Here is a 22,577-nt window from a genome sequence, read left to right as displayed (position 1 = left end):
CTCCCTTTAAACCTGGCCAGCCTCCTCAGCGTCTCCCAGATGCTACATTTTAGGATGCAGATTTGCTCTTTCTATGTAAACATTTTTCCTAGGCTGGGAGGTGGTCCCAGCTCTGGTTGAGGAACCATTGGTATGTCTCTAAGATCATGATTACATTTTTAAAATGAATTTATTTATTTTATTTGGAGGCTAATTACAATATTGTAGTGGTTTTTGCCATACATTGACATGAATCAGCCATGGATTTACATGTGTCCCCCATCCTGAACCCCCCTCCCACCTCCCTCCCCGTCCCATCCCTCTGGGTCTTCCCAGCGCACCAGCCCTGAGCACTTGTCTCATGCATCCAACCTGGACTGGCGATCTGTTTCACACATGATAATATACATGTTTCAAATCATCCCAACCTCACCTTCTCCCACAGAGTCCGAAAGACTGTTCTTTACATCTGTGTCTCTTTTGCTGCCTTGCACATAGGGTCATCGTTACCATCTTTCTAAATTCCATATATATGCGTTAGTATACTATATTGGTGTTTTTCTTCAAAAGAAAAACGATTACGTTTTTATTTTATCATCTGCTTGTTGTGGTAAACGGTGCAAATAAGAATTCCAGGTATTCAAAGTACTTGATGATTTAACCTCTAGTATTGAAAAATACACAAAAATTAATTTCTGTGTACTTTCTTCAGAAAGAATACCTCTGCACAAAGCAAGGTCAAATTGCCTGTTCAGATGGAGTGATGGTGACACCTGGTGGCCAGGAAGATCAGCTAATTTTTGAGGTATGAATGTTTTATGTATAGTAGTAGTGGTGTTAATCACTCAGTCGTGTCTGACTCTTTGCGACCCCATGGCCTGTGGCCCACCAGGCTCCTCTGTCCATGGGATTCTCCAGGCAAGAATACTGGAGTGGATTGCCATTCCCTTCTCCAGAGGATCTTTCCGACCCAGGGATCAAACCCAGGTCTCCTGCATTGCAGGTAGATCCTTTATGTCTGAGCTGACTCAGGGAAGATCCAGTTTTATGTATAGGCTCCAGTATTCTTGGGTTTCCCCGGTGGCTCAGCTGGTAAAGAAGCTGCCTGCAATGCAGTAGACCTGGGCTTGATCCCTGGGTTGGGGAGATCTTCTGGAGAAGGGAACAGCTACCCACTCCAGTATTCTGGCCTGGAGAATTCCATGAACTATATAGTCCATGGGGTCACAGAGAATCGGATACGACTGAGCAACTTTCATTTTTTTCAGTGATCTGTCTGCCAATTCAGCAACCATGGGTTTGATCCCTGGGTTGGGAAGATTCCCTGGAGGAGGGCATGGCAACTCACTCTAGTATTCTTGCTTGGAGAATTGCACAGACAGAGGAGCCTGGGGGTCGAAAACAGTTGGACGCATCTGAGCAGGCATGCACGCGCATGCACTACTAACAAACTTTGCCGTAAGATGAAGTGGTGAAAACGAATGATTAACCAAGTTTCTGTATTTAAGTTGTGTGATTAGAGTGCATTGGAGAAAATCAGAGATGCTTTCTTTAGTGAGGGCTGGTGAAAACAGCTTTCACCTGAACTTGACACTGGAGGGTCCTGTGTTGACACAGTCCTGACTTGACATAGTCCTGTGCATGAGATCTCTGACTGCTGGAACACAGGCCTCTCCTCTATACCCGTGACTGTGAGTACACACACTTTCCTTTTTGCACTGACACACCTCAGCAAAGTAGTTTTTATTTATTATTGGGGGCTCTCACTTGGCGCATAATTGGAATCAGTAATTGGATTATCTTCCCAAGGTCACTCACAAGCAAACCTTTACTCTTGTTGGAGAAAGAAGAGTTGAAGTCATCCAAAGTACATGCTAAGCTCTTTAGTCGTGTCTGACTCCTTGCAAATCTATGGACTGGAGCCCGCCAGGCTCCTCTGTTCCTGGGATTTTCCCAGCAAGAATACTGGAGTGGATTGCCCTGCCCTCCTCCAGGGGATCTTCCTGACCCAGTGATTGAATCTACATCTCCTTTGGCTCCGTCGTGGCAGGCAGATTCTTTACTGCTGAGTCACAGGGTAAATCCAGTCACCCAATTCTTCAGTTGCCCAGTTGTTCAGCTGACTCTTTGTGATCCCATGGACTGCAGCATGCCAGTCCTCCCTGTCCCTCATTATCTTCTGGAACTTGCCCAAATTCATGTCCACTGAGTCAGTGATGTCATCCAGCCATCTCATCCTCTGATGCCCTCTTCTCCTTCTGCCTTCAGTCTTTCCCAGCATCAGGGTCTTTTCCAGTGAGCCATCTGGTTTGCATCAAATTACCAAAATACGGGAGCTTCAGCATCAGTCCTTGCAAAGAGTATTCGGGTTGATTTCTCTTAAGATTGACTGGTTTGATCTCCTTGCTGTCCAAGGGGCTCTCGAGACTCTTCTCCAGCACCTCAGTTTGAAGGCATCAATTCTTTGGCGTTCTGCCTTCTTTATGGTCCAGCTCTCACAATCGTATGTGACCACTGGGAAGGCTGTAGCCTTGAATATATGGACCTTCGTCAGCAAAGTAATGTCTCTGCTTTCCAATACACTGTCTAGGCTTGTCATAGCTTTCTTGCCAAGAAGCAATCGTCTTCTGATTTCATGGCTGCAATCACCATCCGCAGTGATTTTAGAGACCAAGAAGAGGAAATCTGTCACTACTTCCACCTTTTCCCATGCAGTAATGGGGCCGGATGCCATGATCTTAGTTTTTTTTAATACTTAGTCTTAAGCCAGCTCTTTTCACTCTCCCCCTTAACCCTCGTCCAGAGGCTGTTTAGTTCTGCTTCACTTTCTCCCATCAGAGTGGTATTATCTGCATATCTGAGGTGGTTGATGTTTCTCCTGCCTGTCTTGATTCCAGCTTGTGCTTCATCCAGCCCAGCATTTGTCATGATGTGCTCAGCGTATAGGTTAAACAAACAGGGTGACAGCAGACAGACATTCCTTTCTCAAGTCACTCAATAGCCTTGCCCAATACACTTTTAGACAGATATTTAATCCAATCAGGTTTTCTTCTTGGAAATAGAATAACAAAGAAGCAGGGGACTGTGAGCATCAATCTTCCTCTTATGTTCCAAGGATATAGAGGTTCTTGTACATAATAAAAAATACGTACATAAGTATAAGTAAATAAATTATTCTTGATGATTAGCATGTTATCCATGCTTTCTGGCTACCTCTAAGAAGCTGGTCTCTAAAAATCACTTGGAGGATAAAACACTCTATTAAAATTACTCTACTACTGAATTTTTAAAATGATTTCCATTGAGTTTTCCGGGCTGTGATGTGTATAACGATTGGCATCAGACCTTATCAGTTTCTCAGTGTTTCGTGCATGTTGTGGATGCTGTATGCGTCGTCTCAGGCATGTAAGCATTTGTTTCTTTGAACATGGATGCACCAAAGGGTGTGCAGTTGACTATCACCTGAAAGTAAAGACGTTTGTACTTAATTACAAATACAGCTTTAGAGTGTACTGTTGTCCGGCTGTTGCCTTTTAAGTGGCTTAAAAAACCACTATGTTGAGAAACAGTCACTTCTTACTGAAAGTGTGTAGTGCTTTGACATTGTCTTCTTGACTCCATATGCCGTGTGATTGCCTGAGTATGAGGTGGCGGGGCTGGGTGGCGTCTTTGGAAGCTGTGAAAGCATTTGGTCTTTCAGTTTGTTCAGATGCTAATAAAAATGCTGAAGCACACCTCCTGGGGGAAAAGGCGCTAAGAAATACTTCTAAGACACCTCCATTTGATATAGAAAGCAGAGCATTATTTTTACTTGATGGGTCTCATTTTGGTGTGTAATAACTTTTCACTTGAGCATATCTACTTTGAAGGGAATATATTTGCATACAAATTCAAAAATGAGAATCAATACTTAAATGATTGAAGTAAAACTAGTCCTTTGGGAAAGTATACATGACTTCTGGAAAAATATTAAAAATATGTGGGTATACTTACATGGATTGCAGTATACAGTCTATAAGCAAAATAGGCTGGTTTGTCTCGAACACAGAGAACTAGGAAAAACCAGAGAGAAAAGAAGAAAGTTTGAGAGTAACAGTACATGTTTTTTTTTTTTCAAAATTTGGGAAACGAGAATAATTTTTGTTTCCAGTTATAATCCTAGAAAAGTGATATTTTGTGAGTTCTCTGTGGGATCCCTCATTGTACACTATATTACAATGTCAACATTTCAAATAGTGGTAAAACCATAACCTCTTTACAAGGGAAGGAAATTAGCATGTATACAATGAATTTAAAGATGTGAGACCCCAATGACCTGAGAAGTCAAGGTTTCCTACTGTGAATACTGACAGCTCTTAGGAAGAGTGTAGGCTCATGAAAGACATCAGCTTGCCACTGTATCAGGAGCTGATGAATTTTTTTCTCTACAGAGAATGCAGAGAAATGTCTAAATAATTAAATTCAGGGGAAACTAACTCCATCAGTTTAATTCAACTGAATGCATCTTTATGTCAGTCAGAGCTAATCGGCACTGATGCATCAAGTAGATGATTACTCACCAATAGCTACTAGCAGCTCTCGGAAGTATCCCTCGTAACACTCATTAATGGCGTCTACTATGTCTTGCCCAGAAATATTCTGAAATTCCTGGAAAACTTTAACAAATTGATTCAAAAGAGATTTTTATGAATATTATAAATTTAAAATGTAGGTATTGATTCGACTGGTTATACCCAGGAAGGCATCTGCAAATAAGTGTTGGGTTGGAGGGGGCCACCTTTTAAATTATTATAGACTTCTGTGTGTTATGGATAGTAGGAAAAACAAAACAGAAAAAGTATTGTAAAAAAAATACTGCCTGACCTGCCTCTTGAGAAACTTGTATGCAGGTCAGGAAGCAATAGTTAGAACTGGACATGGAACAACCTACTGGTTCCAAATAGGAAAAGGAGTACATCAAGGCTGTATATTGTCACCCTGCTTATTTAACTTCTATGCAGAGTACATCATGAGAAACGCTGGGCTGGAGGAAGCACAAGCTGGAATCAAGATTGCCGGGAGAAGTTTCAATAACCTCAGATACGCAGATGACACCACCCTTATGGCAGAAAGTGAAGAGGAACTGAAAAGTCTCTTGATGAAAGTGAAAGAGGAGAGTGAAAAAGTTGGCTTAAAGCTCAACATTCAGAAAACTAAGATCATAGCATCCAGTCCCTTCACTTCATGGGAAATAGATGGGGAAACAGTGGAAACAGTGGCTGACTTTATTTTTTGGGCTCCAAAATCACTGCAGATGGTGATTGCAGCCATGAAATTAAAAGACGCTTACTCCTTGGAAGGAAAGTTATGGCCAACCTAGACAGCATATTAAAAAGCAGAGACATTATTTTACCAACAAAGGTCCATCTCGTCAAGGCTATGGTTTTTCCAGTAGTCATGTATGGATGTGAGAGTTGCACTATAAAGAAAGCTGAGTGCTGACGAATTGATGCTTTTGAACTGTGGTGTTGGAGAAGACTCTTGAGAGTCCCTTGGACTGCAAGGAGATTCAACCAGTCCATCCTAAAGGAAATCAGTCCTGGGTGTTCATTGGAAGGACTGATGCTGAAACTGAAACTCCAATACTTTGGCCACCTGATGCAAAGAGTTGACTCATTGGAAAGGACCCTGATGCTGGGAAAGATTGAGAGCAGGAGGAGAAGGGGACAAAAGAGGATGAGATGGCTGGACGGCATCATCGACTCGATGGACATGGGTTTGGGTGGACTCTGGGAGTTGGTGATGGACAGGGAGGCCTGGTGTGCTGAGGTTCATGGAGTCGCAGAGTCAGACATGACTGAGTGACTGAACTGAACTGAACTGAAAAAAAAATAAGAGAAACAGGGACTTCCCTGGTGGTCCAGTGGCTAGGACTCCAGTTTCCACTGCATGGGATGCGGGTTTGATCCCTGGTCAAGGTAGTAAGATCCCTCATGCCACGTGGTGCAGCCAAAAAAAAAAAAAAGAAACAGTTAAAAAATAGTAGAAATAGAAAAGTACACAGCAGCTTGGGGAAAGCCAAAGAAAGCACCTTTAAAACCAATAAGGCAGCTTCGTGTGAATCACATTAGTCACAATGACCTTGGCTCCTTCCAGACTTATTAACCTGTGTTCAGCATATTCTGTTTAAGACAACGTGTGACACATTGAACCGGACACAGGTAATATATGTAGGTTCTTCAGCAAAACCAGAGATGGCTTTCAAAGGTTTAGTACTGAAAGGTTGTTGCTGTTCAGTCGCTAAGTCGTGTCCGACTCTTTGTGACCCCATGAACTGCTATAATTCAGTTACTGGCAGAATAAAATTCTACAGAAACTTCCTTCCTGAGCAGTGTTAATAGATGAGGCGTGTCTGCACAAACGTAATCTAAAATAGGTGCCTTGAGAGGCCTGGCTTTCCTCTGTTTGTAACACCCCCTTCCCCGCAGTCACCTGCTTGCTTCTTACTGCATGGTCGGAGAGGAGCTATAAAGGAGGACATTACCCAGGCCCAGCTGCTGGCAGCTCTTGTTACACAGCATCACTTGCAGAAGCGTCTTGTGCTCCCCTGTCCTCTGCTGGCACGCCTGCCACAGCACCTGAAACACCCAGGCCGCCCAATAGCACCGCAGCCCCGGGCTTCCCGACAACGGCGCCACAGCTGCCCTGGGCACTGGTCTAGTTACCATCGCGTCTTGAGTGGCCGTGGCTGGGTCCGCGTATCCTTCCTCCCTGGTTCCCTGGGAAGCAAGCACAGGTTTCCCTTGTAAGTGTTCTTTGTTTTTAAATCGGAGCATGGTTGATTTTTCATACTGTTTATGTTCATGGGGTTCTTACAGCAAGAACCCTGGAGTGCTTTGCCATTCCCTCCTCCAGGGGACCACATTTTGTCAGAACTCTCCACTGTCATCCGTCTATGAAGCTCCAATATTTTGGCCACCTAATGTGAAGAGCCGACTCTGGAAAAGACCCCAATGCTGGGAAAGATTCAGGTCAGGAGGAGAAAGGGGCAGCAGAGGATGAGATGGTTGGATGGCATCACCGACTCAATGGACATGGGTTTGAGCAAACTCTGGGAGATGGTGAAGGACAGGGGACCCTGGTATGCTACAGTCCATGGGGTTGCAAAGAGCTGGACATGACATAGCAACTGAACAACAGCAATAGTTGCTTTACAATGATGTGTTAGTCTCTGCTGTAAAGCAGAGTGAACCAGCCACATGTATACATATATCACTCCCTCTTGAACGTAGGATAACTGGGTGACAAGCCTTTGAACCACCAAATACAGTGGAGATGCCTATGAAAGTGCTGTCACTAGTTAGAATTAGTCTACATTTCTTGGATACTTTATAAAATGCTGGTCTGTTAAAAAATGTGGGCACTTTTCGTTTTTTCTTTGCAGCCGAGGTAATCTTTCGAAGGAGTTGATGAGCTTTTCACTTTGCCAACCCTCTGTGCAGTATCTTCTCCTCCCTCCAAACAGCGTCTGCTGCCTGGCCAGCTGGTAGAGACAGGATTTAATGTTGTAGGAGAAAAACACACAAAGAAAGCATGAGTTAATACTGGACCTCTGACTCGGAACATCACACATAGGCAGCAGGAAAATAACCATGAAATCCAGATTTCGTGCAGTGAGAAGAGAGCATTTTGTACTTTGTTTTACTCCTGCCTCTTCATCATATAAGGAAAGAACAGACATGGCCAAGCTGACCTGAGAGGGCATTTCGAACAGGATGGAAGTAGGGCTCACCAGCGCAAGGTCCTCTGGTCCCTGAAGGTCATGAGGACACAGAAGAAAGACAGGTGGGAGAGACATGTGATACCCCAGTTTATGTCACGCTTCCTGTGGGAGATCTGAAGGAAACACGCTTTTTGAACTTTGCAGAAATACTGAGTACTCTGTCTTTTGCTCTTACTGTTTTTCGGACTCTGCAAATGAACTCAGTGACATGGGACAGGGCAGGGGAAGACACCTCTCTGCGTCATCTCCATCCGGGAGTCCCGTGAAGGACCCCAAGTGTCTCACCGCTCCTGATGGAGAACCCTGACTGCTGGCTCAGAAGCACACGGGGGAGCCTGACAGGTGGAGCGGCTTGTGGCCATGGCAGGCAGACCCCTCCAGCAGCCCAGGGCCACGAGGCAGGCCGCAGAGGCTGGAACCGTGTAGGGGACACAGCTGGACATGACGGGATTCTTCAGTGAGAGCAAAGGTGAGGCCAGACCATCAGGAGAGGTTACCTGCTTCTGACCAAACTGAAACGGAGAGAGGGCTCTCCATTAACCAGCTGAGGCTCATCGTCTCAGTGGAATTTGCTCTGACAGCTATGGCATGTCTTAACTGACCCACCATCCCCTCCCCTGCTCTATTCTTCATCAGCTAACATGCTGGGAAATGCACCAATTTATTAGCTTTCTTCTGTCTGAATCTCCCCTCTACATTGCAAGCTTCTTAAGACTGGGGTCTTTGCCTCTTTTGATAATTCCCAGTCATGCTTGGCATACTGAAGGCTTTTGATGAATACTCATGGAATCAATACTGCACAAAGGAAAGAAAGATAAAGAAATACCTTCGATGTCACAGAAGTTAAACATCAGTTAGTAGAGATGGGAAGATTTTCTGGATCACTGAAGTGTTTTTAGTGATTTCCAATCACACGATGTAACTAAGTTGTGAGAAATATTTAAGAATTTTCTGCAGTTCTGTGCATCTGATATTTTTTTGAGAGGTAAGAATTTTGGACATTTAACTTGAAATGGGGCCCATATGTGTACTTCTTTGTGCAATTAATTGCCAAAAGCACTTTAAGCAGACAGGTAGATTAAGAAAATCAGCTAACGTGTGATGTAGCTTTTCCCATCAAGCAGATTTGGTCACATAAAAAGCCCTAGGTTAAGACAGTAGCCTGTTAGGTGATGCAAATGCCAGAGAAATGGCATAAACAGGTATTTGGGTTAGGAATAGAATAAACACGTGACAGGAAGAAATTAACGGGGTTCAAGTCTAGCCAGAAGTGTCGGGAACAAGCACAGTGGCTGCAGATGGTCCCGGGGGCTCCAAAATCACTGCAGTTGGTGACTGTAGCCAAGAAATTAAAAGATGCTTCCTTCTTGGAGGAAAAGCTATGGCAAACCTAGATAGCATATTAAAAAGCTGAGACGTTACTTCACTGACAAAGGTCCATAGAGTCAAAGGTATGGTTTTTCCAGTAGTCATGTATGCATGTGAGAGTTGGCCCATAAACAAGGCTGAGGGCTGAAGAACTGATGCTTTTGAACTGTGGTGTTGGAGAAGACTCTTGAGAGTTCCTTGGACTACAAGGAGATCAAACCAGTCAATTCTAAAGGAAATCAGTCCTGAATATTCACTGGAAGGACTGATGCTGAAGCTGAAACTCCAATACTTTGGCCACCTGATACGAAGAACTGACTCATTGAAAAAGACCCTGATGCTGGGAAAGATTGAAGGTGGGAGGAGAAGGGGACGACAGAGGATGAGATGGTTGGATGGCATCACGGACTCAGTGGACATGAGTTTGAGTAAATTCTGGGAGTTGGTGATGGGCAGGGAGGCCTGGAGTGCTGCAGTCCATGGAGTTGCAAAGAGTCAGACACGACTGAGTGACTGAACTGAACAACTGAACTGATTCATTGGAAGGACTGATGCTGAAGCTGAAGCTCCAATACTTTTGTCACCTGATATGAAGATCTCACTCACTGGAAAAGATTCTGATGCTGGGAAAGATTGAAGGCAGGAGGAATAAGGGGATGACAGAGGATGAGATGGCTGGATGGCATCACCAACTCAATGGACATGAGTTTGAGCATGAGTCTATCTTCTATCTATCATTTATCATCGATCATCATCTATGTAAGGAATCTACCTGATGTATCTATTTGTCTATCTATCATCTATCTGTAGAGAGAGCTTGGGGCAGAGAGAACAAGGATCCCAACTGGGGGAGAGAACGGTCTTGGTCCTGTGACAGCACCCTCAGTTGGCTGATTGTTTCAGCTGTCTCCATTATTAGCAACTCTCAGTTTCACAAACCTGTAGGACCAATTCCATTTCCTTTCTGTGAGATATCGGGACTGATTCTGTGGCATGGGGTGTACCAGAGATCGTGGTCAGCGGACATGCTGGACTTCTTCAGTTCCCTAACTCACTTTTCATATTTTTCCAGTCCTCTAAGTTTACTGATTCCAATCCTAAACTAGGAGTTCCAAAATGAGTCATTAATGTAGAAATCAGAGTAGTGGTCAAATTTCAAAATATTTAAAAATTTATGAGAAATTATACATTTTACTAAGCATTGCACAGGACTCCTGATCTTGAATAAGACTATTCATAAAGGGTATTCTACCATGTCTTTTGTAAATTTCTTACATCCAGTTTCAATTGCGAGTTAAGTAACTTCTGTAAAATCTGTATTATACCCATAAGGTGTGTTTTACAGTTTAAGGGAAATACACTGTGAAACCTCCTAAATATATAATATTTAAGTACATATTATTAATTTTCCTTGGCTTCTTATAAAATGTAGAACTCTCCTCATATTTTATATTCTATGTTGAAAGGGCAATTTTAATGCTCTGAAAAGCTATTTTAAGGTTAAACACACACACACACACTAAAGTTCCAACTCTAGAAATTGAACTTCAGAAGTAATACTTTATCCTGTGAAGTCATAATCAAAATCAGGTGAAAGCCAGTGATAAAATAAATTGTGTGTTATTTCAAAATATATATGTCTATACAGATAATATTATTGCATATACATGTATAATCTATAAAAAATAAAGCATTATTGTTTAATTTCAGGAAAAAGGAACTGCAGTTTTGCCAAGGAAAAATATTGTGCACTGATTTTTTTCCCTTTGTGACTTATTTTCTCTCATGTTTAATTTTCAGAACTGTGTGTTTTTCCTGAAATACAGAGCGTTTGCTTTATAAAAATCCACTGCAATCCTCATCCTTGGATATCAGCTACTTTTAGGTGGTTTGTAGCTCAGCCTTTGAAGAAAGGCAGAGATTCTGAGAGGCAGAGCACTTGATCACTGGAATATCACCAAATAGAAACAGAAGTGGAGAGGAATCAGGCAGGGGTGGAAACAATCCCACTTACAACTGTGCTACCCTGTTTTCGGGCTAGGCTGTTACTCAGCAGACGTGAGGTGTCCGTCCAGCCACAGGGCCTGTCTGAGCTTCCAGGGAGGAGGTGCCGTCAGCACGCTTCCCTGGGGAGCTGATTCTGAGATGCAGGCCAGCAGTTATCTTTGTTTTTTTGCCTTAAATTTTTTGTTGTTGGTGTTTAGTTGATTTATAATGTTGTGTTAATTTCAGGTGTATACAAAGTGATTCAGTTATATACATATCAAAAAGATACATGCACCCTAATGTTCACTGCAGCACTAGTCACAAGAGCCAGGACCTGGAAACAGCCTAAATGTCCGTCAACAGATGAATGGATAAAGAAGATGTGGTGCGTACACACGATGGAATATTACTCAGCCATAAAAAGAATGAAGTAACACCATTTGCAGCAACATGGATGGGACTAGAAATTGTCATTCTGAGTGAAGTTAAGTCAGAGAAGGACAAATATCGCATGATATCACTTATATGTGGAATCTAAAAAATGGTACAAATAAGCTTATTTACAAAACAGGGGCCTTGTAACTGTGGGGAGTGCTCGGGACCAACTGTGGACCAGAGAGAAAAGAAGCCAGGCTTGGAAGGAGAGTCTGGACTGGGATACAGCCCCAGTGGATACAAAACAGTCCTCATGAAAAGCATTTTTATCCTACTTTTATTTTTCTTTAATAAATGGAAATACATTTGTTTGGATACTAAGAAAATAAAGAAATGTTTGCTATTAAGATGCAACTTGTGGATTTATAACAGGACTGTTGTCTTTACTCTGTTGGGGCAGTACTAACGCCAATATGAATTTCTGACTGGAAACTGTCGTTTTAATTTACATTATGGAGTGTTAGTCCTAGAAAGCCAAGAAATGATGACCCTTCTAAGTTGAGAGAATCTTGTAGCTAATCTTACAACATTTATAAGTTAGAAAATATTCAATTGACGCTTTGCCAAGTGAGATTATTTTTAATATTAATAATGATTATTAAAAACTTGTTTCATATAATGACTCAACTTCTGTCACAAATTTAAATAGGCTTATAGCTTAGTTAGTAAAGAATCCACCTGCAATGCAGGAGACCCTGGTTCAATTCCTGGGGCAGAAAGATCCACTGGAGAAGGGATAGGCTACCCACTCCAGTGTTCTTGGGTTTCCCTGGTGGCTCAGCTGGTAAAGAATCTGCCTGCAATGCGGGAGATCTGGATTCAATCCCTGAGTTGGGAAGATCCGCTGGAGAAGGGAAAGGCTACCCACTCCAGTAAAGAGTCAGACACAACTGAGCTGCTTATTATTATTTATTATTTCCACAGCGGCTTACACAGAAGCCTCCTGTTGGGCAATGTAAAGCCAAGCTCTGTGTTCTGTATTGATGCTATCATCCCAGAGAGTAGAATCCTCAGAATAGGACTTGATGGATTATATGGGCAGTTTTGTGAGGTACACAGCCATGCTGTGCAAATCCACTTAAAACAATATTTGATTTTGTTTTTACAAATGGAAAGTTTTACTTTAATTGTAAGGTCAATGGATTTGCTTAGTTCTGCCATTTTTTTTTTTTTTTCAGTTGAACAATTTGAAAAAAGCCAACCAGCCCATCACCAATCTCTCCTCCATTGGAGCAGCTAGTACTTGGCTTCCTCAGAAACCTTTCCTTTTGGGCTTCTTTATTCCTTGGGCACAAAAAAAAAGTTTAACAAATTAAAATTCTTGGTGCTTGGCAATGAATGGAATTCTCAGTTGGTGTTACAATCGGGCTGATGTATTTATTAATTTTTTAACTAAATGATACCAAATATTGTGAAGTACCATGAAGCTTTTAATCACAATAAACACACATTTCATTGGACATGTGAAGCTACCCTGGATGAGAAAGATGACAAAATTTGAAGATTAAGAAGGAAAATAAAGTAGTTATTTAAATTTGCACACTGCCATTAGTGTTTTAAAGGAAAAAAATCACTATCAATAGTTGTTTTCTCATTTTAACTCTTTTCTATGCACAGACTAGTTCTAGCCAGGGTAGAAATAATTCTTAAGTTTTACCTTTCTCATGCAAAGTGCTACACAAAGCTGCCCATTTTTTAAAAACAAAGTTTTGTAGAATTAAAAAAAAAGAAATTTCCCAAGGTAAAGATTTGAACCTGAAGTTTCAGAAGAGAAATTAGTGTACGGCTATGGGTCTGTCTACCGTGGAATTTCCTGGTGGCTCAGACAGCGAGGGATATGCCTGCAGTGTGGGAGACACAGTTTTGATACCTGGGTAGGAAGACCCCCTGGAGGAGGAAATGGCAACCCACTTCGGTGTTTTTTCCTGGAGAATCCCATGGACAGAGGAGCCTGGTAGGCTACAGTCCATGGGTTGCAAAAGAGTTGGACATGACTGAGCAAGCAACACTGTCACTATTTTCCAGAATGGGCAGGAGATTTTCTGCGCTCTTCCCTGACCTGATGCCCCCTTGTTCTCTTTCATTTGGTAAGTTCTATAACCTGGGCTGGAACATCAGGAACTCCACCCACTGCTCCCTGCTGGAAGGTGGCCGGTCAGCAATCTGACTGATGACACAGAGGGACGGGGGCAACTTTGCTTGATCAAATTCAAGCCCCTGGCTTCCTTCGCCGTGTCATCAGACACTGAGGCTGTGTCTGAACAATTCGGTCAATACAAACTCAAACAGAAGATGGAATTACCGACATAAAGAGCTGGTAAGGAGGGCTCCCTGGTGCCTCAGATGGTAAAGAATCCCCCTGCAATGCAGGAGACACAGGTTTGATCCCTGAGTCGGAAAGATCCCCTGGAGAGGGAAATGAAAATTCACTGCAGTATTCTTGCCTGGTTAATTCCATGGACAGAGGCACCTGTGGGCTATATATAGTCCACGGGTCGCAAAGAGTCAGACACGACTGAATGATTAACACTTGTACTAAGGAGGGAAAACTAGTTTTTGTTTTCAATAAGCCAGAATCTCTTACGTCATGTGGGAGGCTCCTGGATCCCAGTTTCTTGTATTTCATCTGGTGGTTCTGACTGTTCACCAGATGGGTGGATCCTGGGCTCCTGATGCCTTAGATGGTGTGCACATTTACTAATTGTAACTGTAATATTGTCAGTCTGTTAACTCCCTCATAATATTTAATCAACTATGCATTTATCTATAACTATGATCATTTTACTTAGAGTAGATTGTTTTGAGGACAGAGATAGTGTCTTATTCATGCTTGTTTGTCTCTATATTCAACCCAAGTTTCCATTGTAGTGCCTTGAATTTACTGGCATTCAATAACTGTTATTACTGGAGTTTCCTGTCCTATTTTTCGAAAATGAAACATATCTATTTTTCAGTAGTGCAAAGTGGAGCAAATCTAGGAATCTCCTACCTGGACCAAGCTCACGAGCATGTCTCTGAAGTGTCCTGAGGTCTCTGAGTAGATGTCCTCCTGCAGGTCGCGGCTGTATTCTGGGGAGGGCACACCCACATGGAAGGGTTAGTCACGACGGAACTGCACATCCCTGTGTTTGCAGAGGTCAGCGCTGCTCCCACAAGGGTGACATTTCTTGGTCTTCTACCACCTTCTACTCACATGAGGCCCATGAACAGTCCACCCAACCAAACTGACCCCAACGATAACACAGGCCCAAGTCTGCTTTCTTATAAAAATACTATCTCTATTCCAAAATTGAAAACCAACATTGAGAATCATTTCACATTCTGTAACCCTTAAAATTCAGGACTATCTTCTCTCTCCTTAGACAACCGCCTGGCCCAGCGGTCCCCCAAGTTTTTGTCTCGTCTTAATATTTTCAGTGAAGGGTCTTAATTCTCTCCCCCGGGAGAGCCTTGTTTTTGTCTGAGTGAAATGGAGCTGACTGTCTGGAACATTTTGTTCATAATCATTGTCACATGATACATGATGCAATGGAATTTAAGGTCTTGAAGCTTTTTTGAATATGAAAGTAGTTAACCTTTCAGCTTTTAAAATGCATAAAAATCAGATTCTGAGGTGGATTCAGTGATTCTGAGGTTTATGAAAAGTGAAGTTGTTGCCTGTATTTGTAGAACTCACTGAGTGATCGTTACACTTTGCTTTGCTCTGTCTTCATAACTGTCCCTCCGGGGTGAGAGACAAGGTCCTCCCTGAGCCGCTGACCTGAGTGCTCACAGTCCTAAACTAAGGTCCACCTCGTAGAAACTCATCATTACTTTCCTGGAAACTTTGCTTCACTCAATTATCTTGGGATCACTTTGTTTTTAGTGCCCTAATCACCAACTCTACTTAGACAATTCATTAGTCTTGAGTGAGTGCTATCTCACATGTGAGTGTCTTAGATAATTCTTTAAAATACATAAACTGGAGTATTTTTCCTGTTATTTGAAAAATATGAAGTTTATAACGTGTATAAAACATATGTAAAAATGTGTATTTCCTTACGCAAATAGTAGGCTTCTCGCATCTGGAAAATTTCTCTGTCTGTTCTCGAAGCCAATATGTCAATGAGGCAGTTCTCATCAGTGCCTGCTCCCTGGAAGGACAGAGCAAGAGACACATGAAGGCACCTCCACGGGGAGTAGCCCTGTAGTGAATGGATGCCGCCCTGGTGCTCCGGGAGGAGCTGAGGGCGGGCGTGTGCTCAGGGTCAAGACGGGCCTGCTTCGGTCTGGCTTTGGTATCGACTAGGTGCGTGGTACTCAAGAAGATGGTATCATCTGAAATGAGTTCCTTCGTAAAACAGAACAGCACGGGCATCTCTAAATCATGTGGGAAAAGACGTTTAAACAGCACTCATGACACTCCTTCTCTTTGCTACTAGAATGTCAATTCTTGGGCAAACTGGTACTTGATTCTGGGTCCCTAATTCCCCAAGGATGGTGCAGAGACCTCACCCCACCTCTCCCCAGGTGTGGAGTTTTGTACCATTTGCCTGAATATTTGGACTGTGTACTCTCTGCAGCCTTTTCCAGTCATAGGATATTCCTCCCTGATGGTGATTTGAAAGACAACACACCTTTTTCAGAGAGCTTCAGAAATCCATACTATTTTATGAGACACTGAAAAAATATAACAGTTTCATCTAAACATCAACATAGGACTTTCTCCTTAGGTTTTTAGTTACATCATTTTGCAAGAGGTACAGACTGACATATGCAACCCTTAAAAAGACGTTAGTTGAAATTCATATTTTATATAAGGCCTGTGCTGATCTCCCGGTCTTCCCTGGTGGCTTAGCGGTAAAGAAACCACCTGCCGGAGCCCATCATACAGAGTGAAGTAAGCCAGAAAGATAAAGACCAATACAGCATACTAACACATATATATGGAATTTAAAAAGATGGTGACGATAACCCTATATGCAAAACAGAAAAAGAGACACAGATGTACAGTACAGACTTTGGGACTCTGTGGGAGAAGGTGAGGGTGGGATGTTCAGAGAGAACAGCATTGAAACAAGTATACTATCAAGGGTGAAACAGATCACCAGCCCAGGTTGGATGCATGAGACAAGTGCTCAGGGCTGGTGCACTGGGAAGACCCAGAGGGATGGGATGGAAAGGGAGGCGGGAGGGGGGATTGGGATGGGGAACACATGTAAATCCATGGCTGATTCATGTCAATGTATGGCAAAAACCACTACAATACTGTAAAGTAATTAGCCTCCAACTAATAAAATTAAATGAAGAAAAAAAAAAGAAACCACCTGCCAAGTAGGAGATGCTGGTTTGGTCCCTGGGTTGGGAAGATCCCTTGGAGAAGGAAATAGCAACCCATTCCAGCATTCTTGCCTGGGAAATCACGTGGACAGAGGAGCCTGGAGGGCTACAGTCCATGGGGTCACAAAGAGTTGGACATGAGTTAGCGACTAAAACAAACAACAATGCTGATTTGTGAATATGATGGCCATGACCCAGGTTCCCTAATTTTCTCCCTCTCCCTTTTCGTGTTGTTCCCAGATGGGGGAAATCAGGTCATTGGCAGGCATCCCCCTGGAGTGATTGCAGCATCTCTATAGGTGTCTCGTTTAGCATTCGGAAAGATCTGGAAAGATGTGAAAAGTCATCTGTCCCCCTTCCCTAGCCAACAAACCTCTGACAAATCTGCAGTCAGTTTCTCTCATGACTTGCCTGTAAGAAAGAATTGTTCTGATCCTTTAGAAGCAAGATTTTGCTACATTTGAGCAGTAGTTTTGGTAAAGGGCTAATTTAGGGTCACAAAAATACAGATGTCATCTATGTTTTGCCTCTGCCTCAGCATTACTGACTCATTACTTTATGAGCCCAATGTATACAATAGTTTAAAGAGATTCACAAGAATGCTAACATTTCCACTTAACATAGGAAGACAAACGGACTGATGCTGCTGTTTAGTCGCTAAGTTGTGTCCTACTTTTTGTGATCCCATGGACTATAGCCCGCCAGGCTCCTCTGTCCATGGGATTCTCCAGGCAAGAAGACTGGAGTGGGTTGCCATGCCCTCCTCCAGGAGTTCTTCCTGATCCAGAAATCGAACATGTGCCTGCTTCATTGGCAGGTGAATTCTTTACCCCTGAGCCATCAGGGAAGCCGAAAGCCATACTGGGGAAGAGATAAAAGCAAACAGCCCCAAAAGAAGCTCATTTCCTCTTTCCTCTTGGCAGCTCTGCATGGGGCCAGGTCATGGGTCTGAGTTTGCTCAAAAGAAGAGTCAAGTGATCCTGCTGCTGGACTATGGAGGCCCCCCCCCACCACTTTCATGACAACCCCCTCTCCCCAAGTGTTTCTCTCGTTTCTTCTTTGCTGACATGCCCCCTCCCTCCCTGATCGCATGTGGCAGTATCACAGGGTGACCCGCTGTACCTTCATGGCATGCCACAGCTCGTGGGCATCATACGAGGGTGGGGGGTACATGAGGCCGACCATGACGTCCTTGAAGTGATTGGAAAGCTTCTCCTTCAAGTCCCCAACCAGGTCCTGTGCAGGGAAAGCAAATACTTGCATTACACCACTTCCCAAGTTTGTGGGGAAAATGGGATAATTGCAGAAAGTCTTCTAGCAGGATTCCCCTCTCCTTGCCCCTTCACATAATAGCTAGTTTGGTTTGGGTTCACATGTGTGTACGTGGGTTACATGAGATGATGGACTTGAGGGTTTGAAAATGAGTGATGTGGTCATATCTCCACTCCAGATGTCATCTGTATGGATATTCTAGTTACACAAACACAGAGCCATGATCCTTCTTTAATCCCAACACAACTCCTCTTCTGAGCTCATAAATAAAAGTTAAAATCTGAAAAGCTTAAAATAAATAAAAGTTGAAACTGAAAACATTTCAGTAGTGAGTATAATAGTTTTGTGTGGAATTAATGAAATATTAGTCCTTAAAGAAAACATTCATTTTGTTTTACCATTAAAGCAGTGTCTTTTAGTAAAAAGTTTCTGGTTATACTGTTGCCAAAAAGCTTGTGTAAATAAGTTAAGTAAGCAGTCTTGGAACTTTCTTCAAATAGTCACCTGAAAAAGAAAAACAAGCATGCTAGATTTTTGCCCTTGAAATACAGGCATAAAGGCATGAAACTGATGGTTTTAATTGAGTTCTCATTTTACTCATATAGAGTAGATGTTTAAAAACATAAAATATGCACAATTTATGTTTTCTAGGGTTACAAAGATATCTGAAAGATTTTTTAAATGTACCATTTCTTGTTAAAATGTACAATATATATTCAGTTATATGTTAAAATATGCAACAGTTTAGTTATGTGATGATTCAATAAGATAATTCAATAAGGCACAATAAGCTTTGTTACAGTAAAAAACAAAATGGTCATAATTTTCATTTTATTTGGTATAATCTGGCATTATATTTCCTGTGTTTCTTTTTGAGCAAAGAAAAGCATCACCCACAAGGTGGGTAATTGGCAACACAGAGAATCTATTGAATTGTTGCTCAGGTCAAGGCAGTTTGTTTAATGTCTGGAGTTGTGGCTGGTCTTGGAGTATATATAAGACTTAGAAGATCACCTCCTCACGGAGCTGGTATTCCAGTCAATTCCCTTGTCTTTTGCCATCAATTGTTTCTAATTTCTGTAACGAACAGTTCTGTGTGCTGTCAGGAGGCAGGCAAAAGCAATGATAAAGCCATCGTGAACACGTGAGCTTGTGAAGACTGTTCTCCTGCCCACGTGAGCTCAGCACATCGTTTTGAAGGAAAGACAGCAGTGGACTCAGTGGGTTTTTATTTCTGCTTTTTCTCAGACAAGATGGTGAGAGCTGGAGAAAAACAACACACAGTCTATTTTCAAGAGGACCCGCATCCATAAACATCCCAGACATAATGTAAGTGAAAATGCGAGCTAATGCTTTGGAAGGCTCTGATAGTCATTTTTCACATCATAAGATCCTAAACAGTAGTTTAAGAGGGTTCTAAAAATTCAGGGACGCGAGACAGTCAGACAAGGAAGAAGTTGCTTTGGCATGGGCGTTCAGAAGTTGCTTCTGATAGTTAACTTTATTCACTTTCTCTGGGCCATTAACATTGTTCTAGATGTTTCTGTGAAGGTGTTTTTAGATGATTTACTTTTTTAGATGATTAACATTTAAATCAGTCGACTTCCAGTTAAGTGGATTGCCCTCCACAATATGGGCGAGGCTTCTTCAGGCAGCTGAAGACTTCCCCTCAAGAGTTCTGCCGGCAGCCGGTCCTTGACAGCAGGCTCCTACCTGCTCTGAGCCTCCAGTTTGCCTGAGTCTCGGCTGGCCTGCCCTGTGGATTTTGGCCTGTCCGCCTCCACAGTCATGTGGCTAATCCCTGACATCTCCCCGCGTCTAGGTGCCTGTGGGCACCCTTCCTATGCGAGGACCTTGCATGACAAGCGTGACACGCTTCCTTTAGCATGGCTCATGACTGTCTCTCGGTGAGTGTGTTCTCCCGCCGCAGCAAAATCAACCGCAAACTAATAGTGAACATGTATCTGGGGAATCCCAGATGCGTTATTTAATGAACCTGAAAATGTAACATGTCAAAATTCGTGACATGCAGCTGAGACAGTGATTGAACATCCATTTGAGCTTTAAATATTTATATTAGAAGGGAAACAGGCAGTCAATGACCTAATCTTCCACCTCAAGAAAACTAGAAAGAGAAGAATACATTAAATCCAATATAACAAGGGAGGAAATGACAGGATGGAATGCAGACTGTGATAGATTAACGTAACTGTATTACACATGTATGAAATATATATTCATATAGTTTAAATTTTAAAAAATGTAGGAAATGAGAATAAGATCATAATTAAATGAAATAGAAAATTAATAAATACTAAAACTGTCAATGAAATCGAAACCTAATTTGCTGAATGTTAATAAAATGCTAATTAGACTGACAAGAAAAAAGAAAATGCAAAAATATTGGCAATGTAAGAGTAACATACACAAATACTATAGATATTAAAGGAAAAAAGAGAATATTATGAACAGAGTTATATCACTATATATATTTTTAGTTGAAATATAATTTATTTATAATGTTGAGTTAGTTTCAGGTGATTCAGATATACATATATATATATATATATAATATGTTTATATGTTCTTTTTCATAATCTATCTCTGAGGTTATTACAAAATATTGACTAAATTTCCCTGTGCTACACAGTAGGTCCTTGTTGTTTACCTATTTTATATATAGTGATGCATATATGTTAATCCATCCTGCTAATTTATCCTTCCCTCCCCTGCATTTACTCTTGGCAACCACAAGTCTGTTCTCTGTGCGTGTGAGTCTGTTTCTGCTTTGTAGATAAGTTCATTTGTGTCATATTTCAGATTCTACATATGAGTGATATCATGCAGTGTCTGTCTTTCTCTATCTGACTTGTTTCACTAAGCATAATGTTCTCTGGGTCTCTCTATGTTGCTGCAAGTGGCATTATTTCCTTGTTGTTTATGGCTGAGCAATATTCCATATACAAACCACATATACACACCACATCTTCTTTACACATTGCTTTGTCCATGGACATCTGGGCTGCTTCAGTGTCCTGGCTATCGTGAACAGTGCTGCTGTGAACACTGGGGTGCACGTGTCTTTTTGAATTACACCAGCATCATAAAGCCTAAGATAATACCTGCTGGAGAGGCTGCACTCAGCACCTGTAGGTCATTCCTGTGCCCTGGCCGCTGGTCCCCAGAGACCGCCTGTGGCTGTGTCACGGAGCCAGGCTCAGTTTGCTGGAGGGGGTGTGGGGGCAAGGGAGCCCTTCTGCACTCCTGCTGGGAATAGGAATTGCTGCAGCCTCTTTGGAGAACAGCATGGAAGCGCCTCAGAAAACTAAACATACAACTACCATGTGACCCTGCGACCCCACTCCTGGGCATATATCTGGAGAAAAACGTAAAGATACACTACTATATTTTAAAATTTAGTTGAAAAGTATAAATTTGTTGACAGCTACAAATTACCAAAATAGAGTCAAGGAAAATTTTGAACTCAATCTAAATTTCCTTATATTAACAAAACAAAACAAAACTGGATTCACAAGTAATCCACCCTCTTTTATCTCTAGACCCAAGCGGAGTCACTTCATAAAATCCACGACACATTTTAATGTAGAAGTAAAATCAAGTCTACACAATATTGTGTAGAAAGCAGAAGGTGAAAGAAGACTTCTCAATTTATGCAACTAATATTCTCCTAATACCCCAATTAAAAGAAAATTAAATCCAGTGCCGTGCCTCGAAGGTTTAACGGTTGGCAGATGGAAAGGGTAGAATCAGCAACTCTTTGCAAGCCTTCCTCCGCCCCGAGGGCAGCTGATTGTTTCTCTGCCACTGCAGCCCCTCCCTTGAGTTTATTACACTAGATGAATGACCATATCACATGAATTTAATCCCCACCGCCCCCACCCCTGCAAAGTCTTTTTCAGGCTTCCCAGGTGGCTCAGCGGTACAGAATCTTCCTGGCAATGCAGGAGAGGTGGGGTTGATTCCTGGGTCGAGAAAATGCCCCTGGAGAAGGAAATGACAACCCACTCCAGTCTTCTTGCCTGGGAAAGCCCATGGACAGAGGCACCTGGCGGGCTACAGCCCATGGGCTAAAAAGAGTCAGAGATGACTGAGCGACTAAACAACAAGAAACGGCCTTGTCACAAATGTTCCCAAATCTGGCCGAGTGCTGAGTGGTCAGATGTGCAGCGTTTATGGTGTATACCCTGTATAAACGAACCTGTAACAAGTTGGAGAATGAAGGAATGACGTGGGAGGAGAAAGCCCTGAATTTACTGATTAAACGTAAAACATACAGGCAATGGCTTGGACATGGCAGAATCCTCCATTTGATCTTCAGTCACGTCTGGGGTCCCTATCTCTCCCGAAAATTCGTAACAGCATCTTCCCCATACTTCCCCTGTGATCGCTGTGGGCTCTGACCCTGAACACCTGCGTCGGTTCCACTGCCCGGTGG

At 42.4% G+C, this 22,577-nt stretch overlaps 1 protein-coding gene across 1 annotated transcript in view; it reads right to left on the bottom strand.

Annotated features, from left to right (window-relative positions):
- The window catches only part of ANXA10 (annexin A10), a 74,984-nt gene that overhangs the window by 3,828 nt on the left and 48,579 nt on the right, over window positions 1-22,577 (bottom strand). Inside the window, exons 4-10 of the mRNA XM_043891242.1 lie at window positions 17,972-18,085; window positions 15,573-15,663; window positions 14,520-14,599; window positions 6,684-6,737; window positions 6,503-6,596; window positions 4,539-4,634; window positions 3,973-4,031 (exon numbers count right to left, since the gene is read on the bottom strand). Of these exons, the coding sequence (XP_043747177.1) occupies window positions 3,973-4,031; window positions 4,539-4,634; window positions 6,503-6,596; window positions 6,684-6,737; window positions 14,520-14,599; window positions 15,573-15,663; window positions 17,972-18,085 (588 nt within the window). The remainder of the gene's footprint in view (window positions 1-3,972; window positions 4,032-4,538; window positions 4,635-6,502; window positions 6,597-6,683; window positions 6,738-14,519; window positions 14,600-15,572; window positions 15,664-17,971; window positions 18,086-22,577) is intronic.

The sequence above is a fragment of the Cervus elaphus genome, chromosome 29 (genome assembly GCF_910594005.1).
Source record: "Cervus elaphus chromosome 29, mCerEla1.1, whole genome shotgun sequence".
NCBI classification, from domain to species: Eukaryota; Metazoa; Chordata; class Mammalia; order Artiodactyla; family Cervidae; genus Cervus; species Cervus elaphus.
The sequence above is the reverse complement of the archived record's forward strand: the minus strand, read 5'-3'. Positions and strand labels throughout refer to the sequence as shown.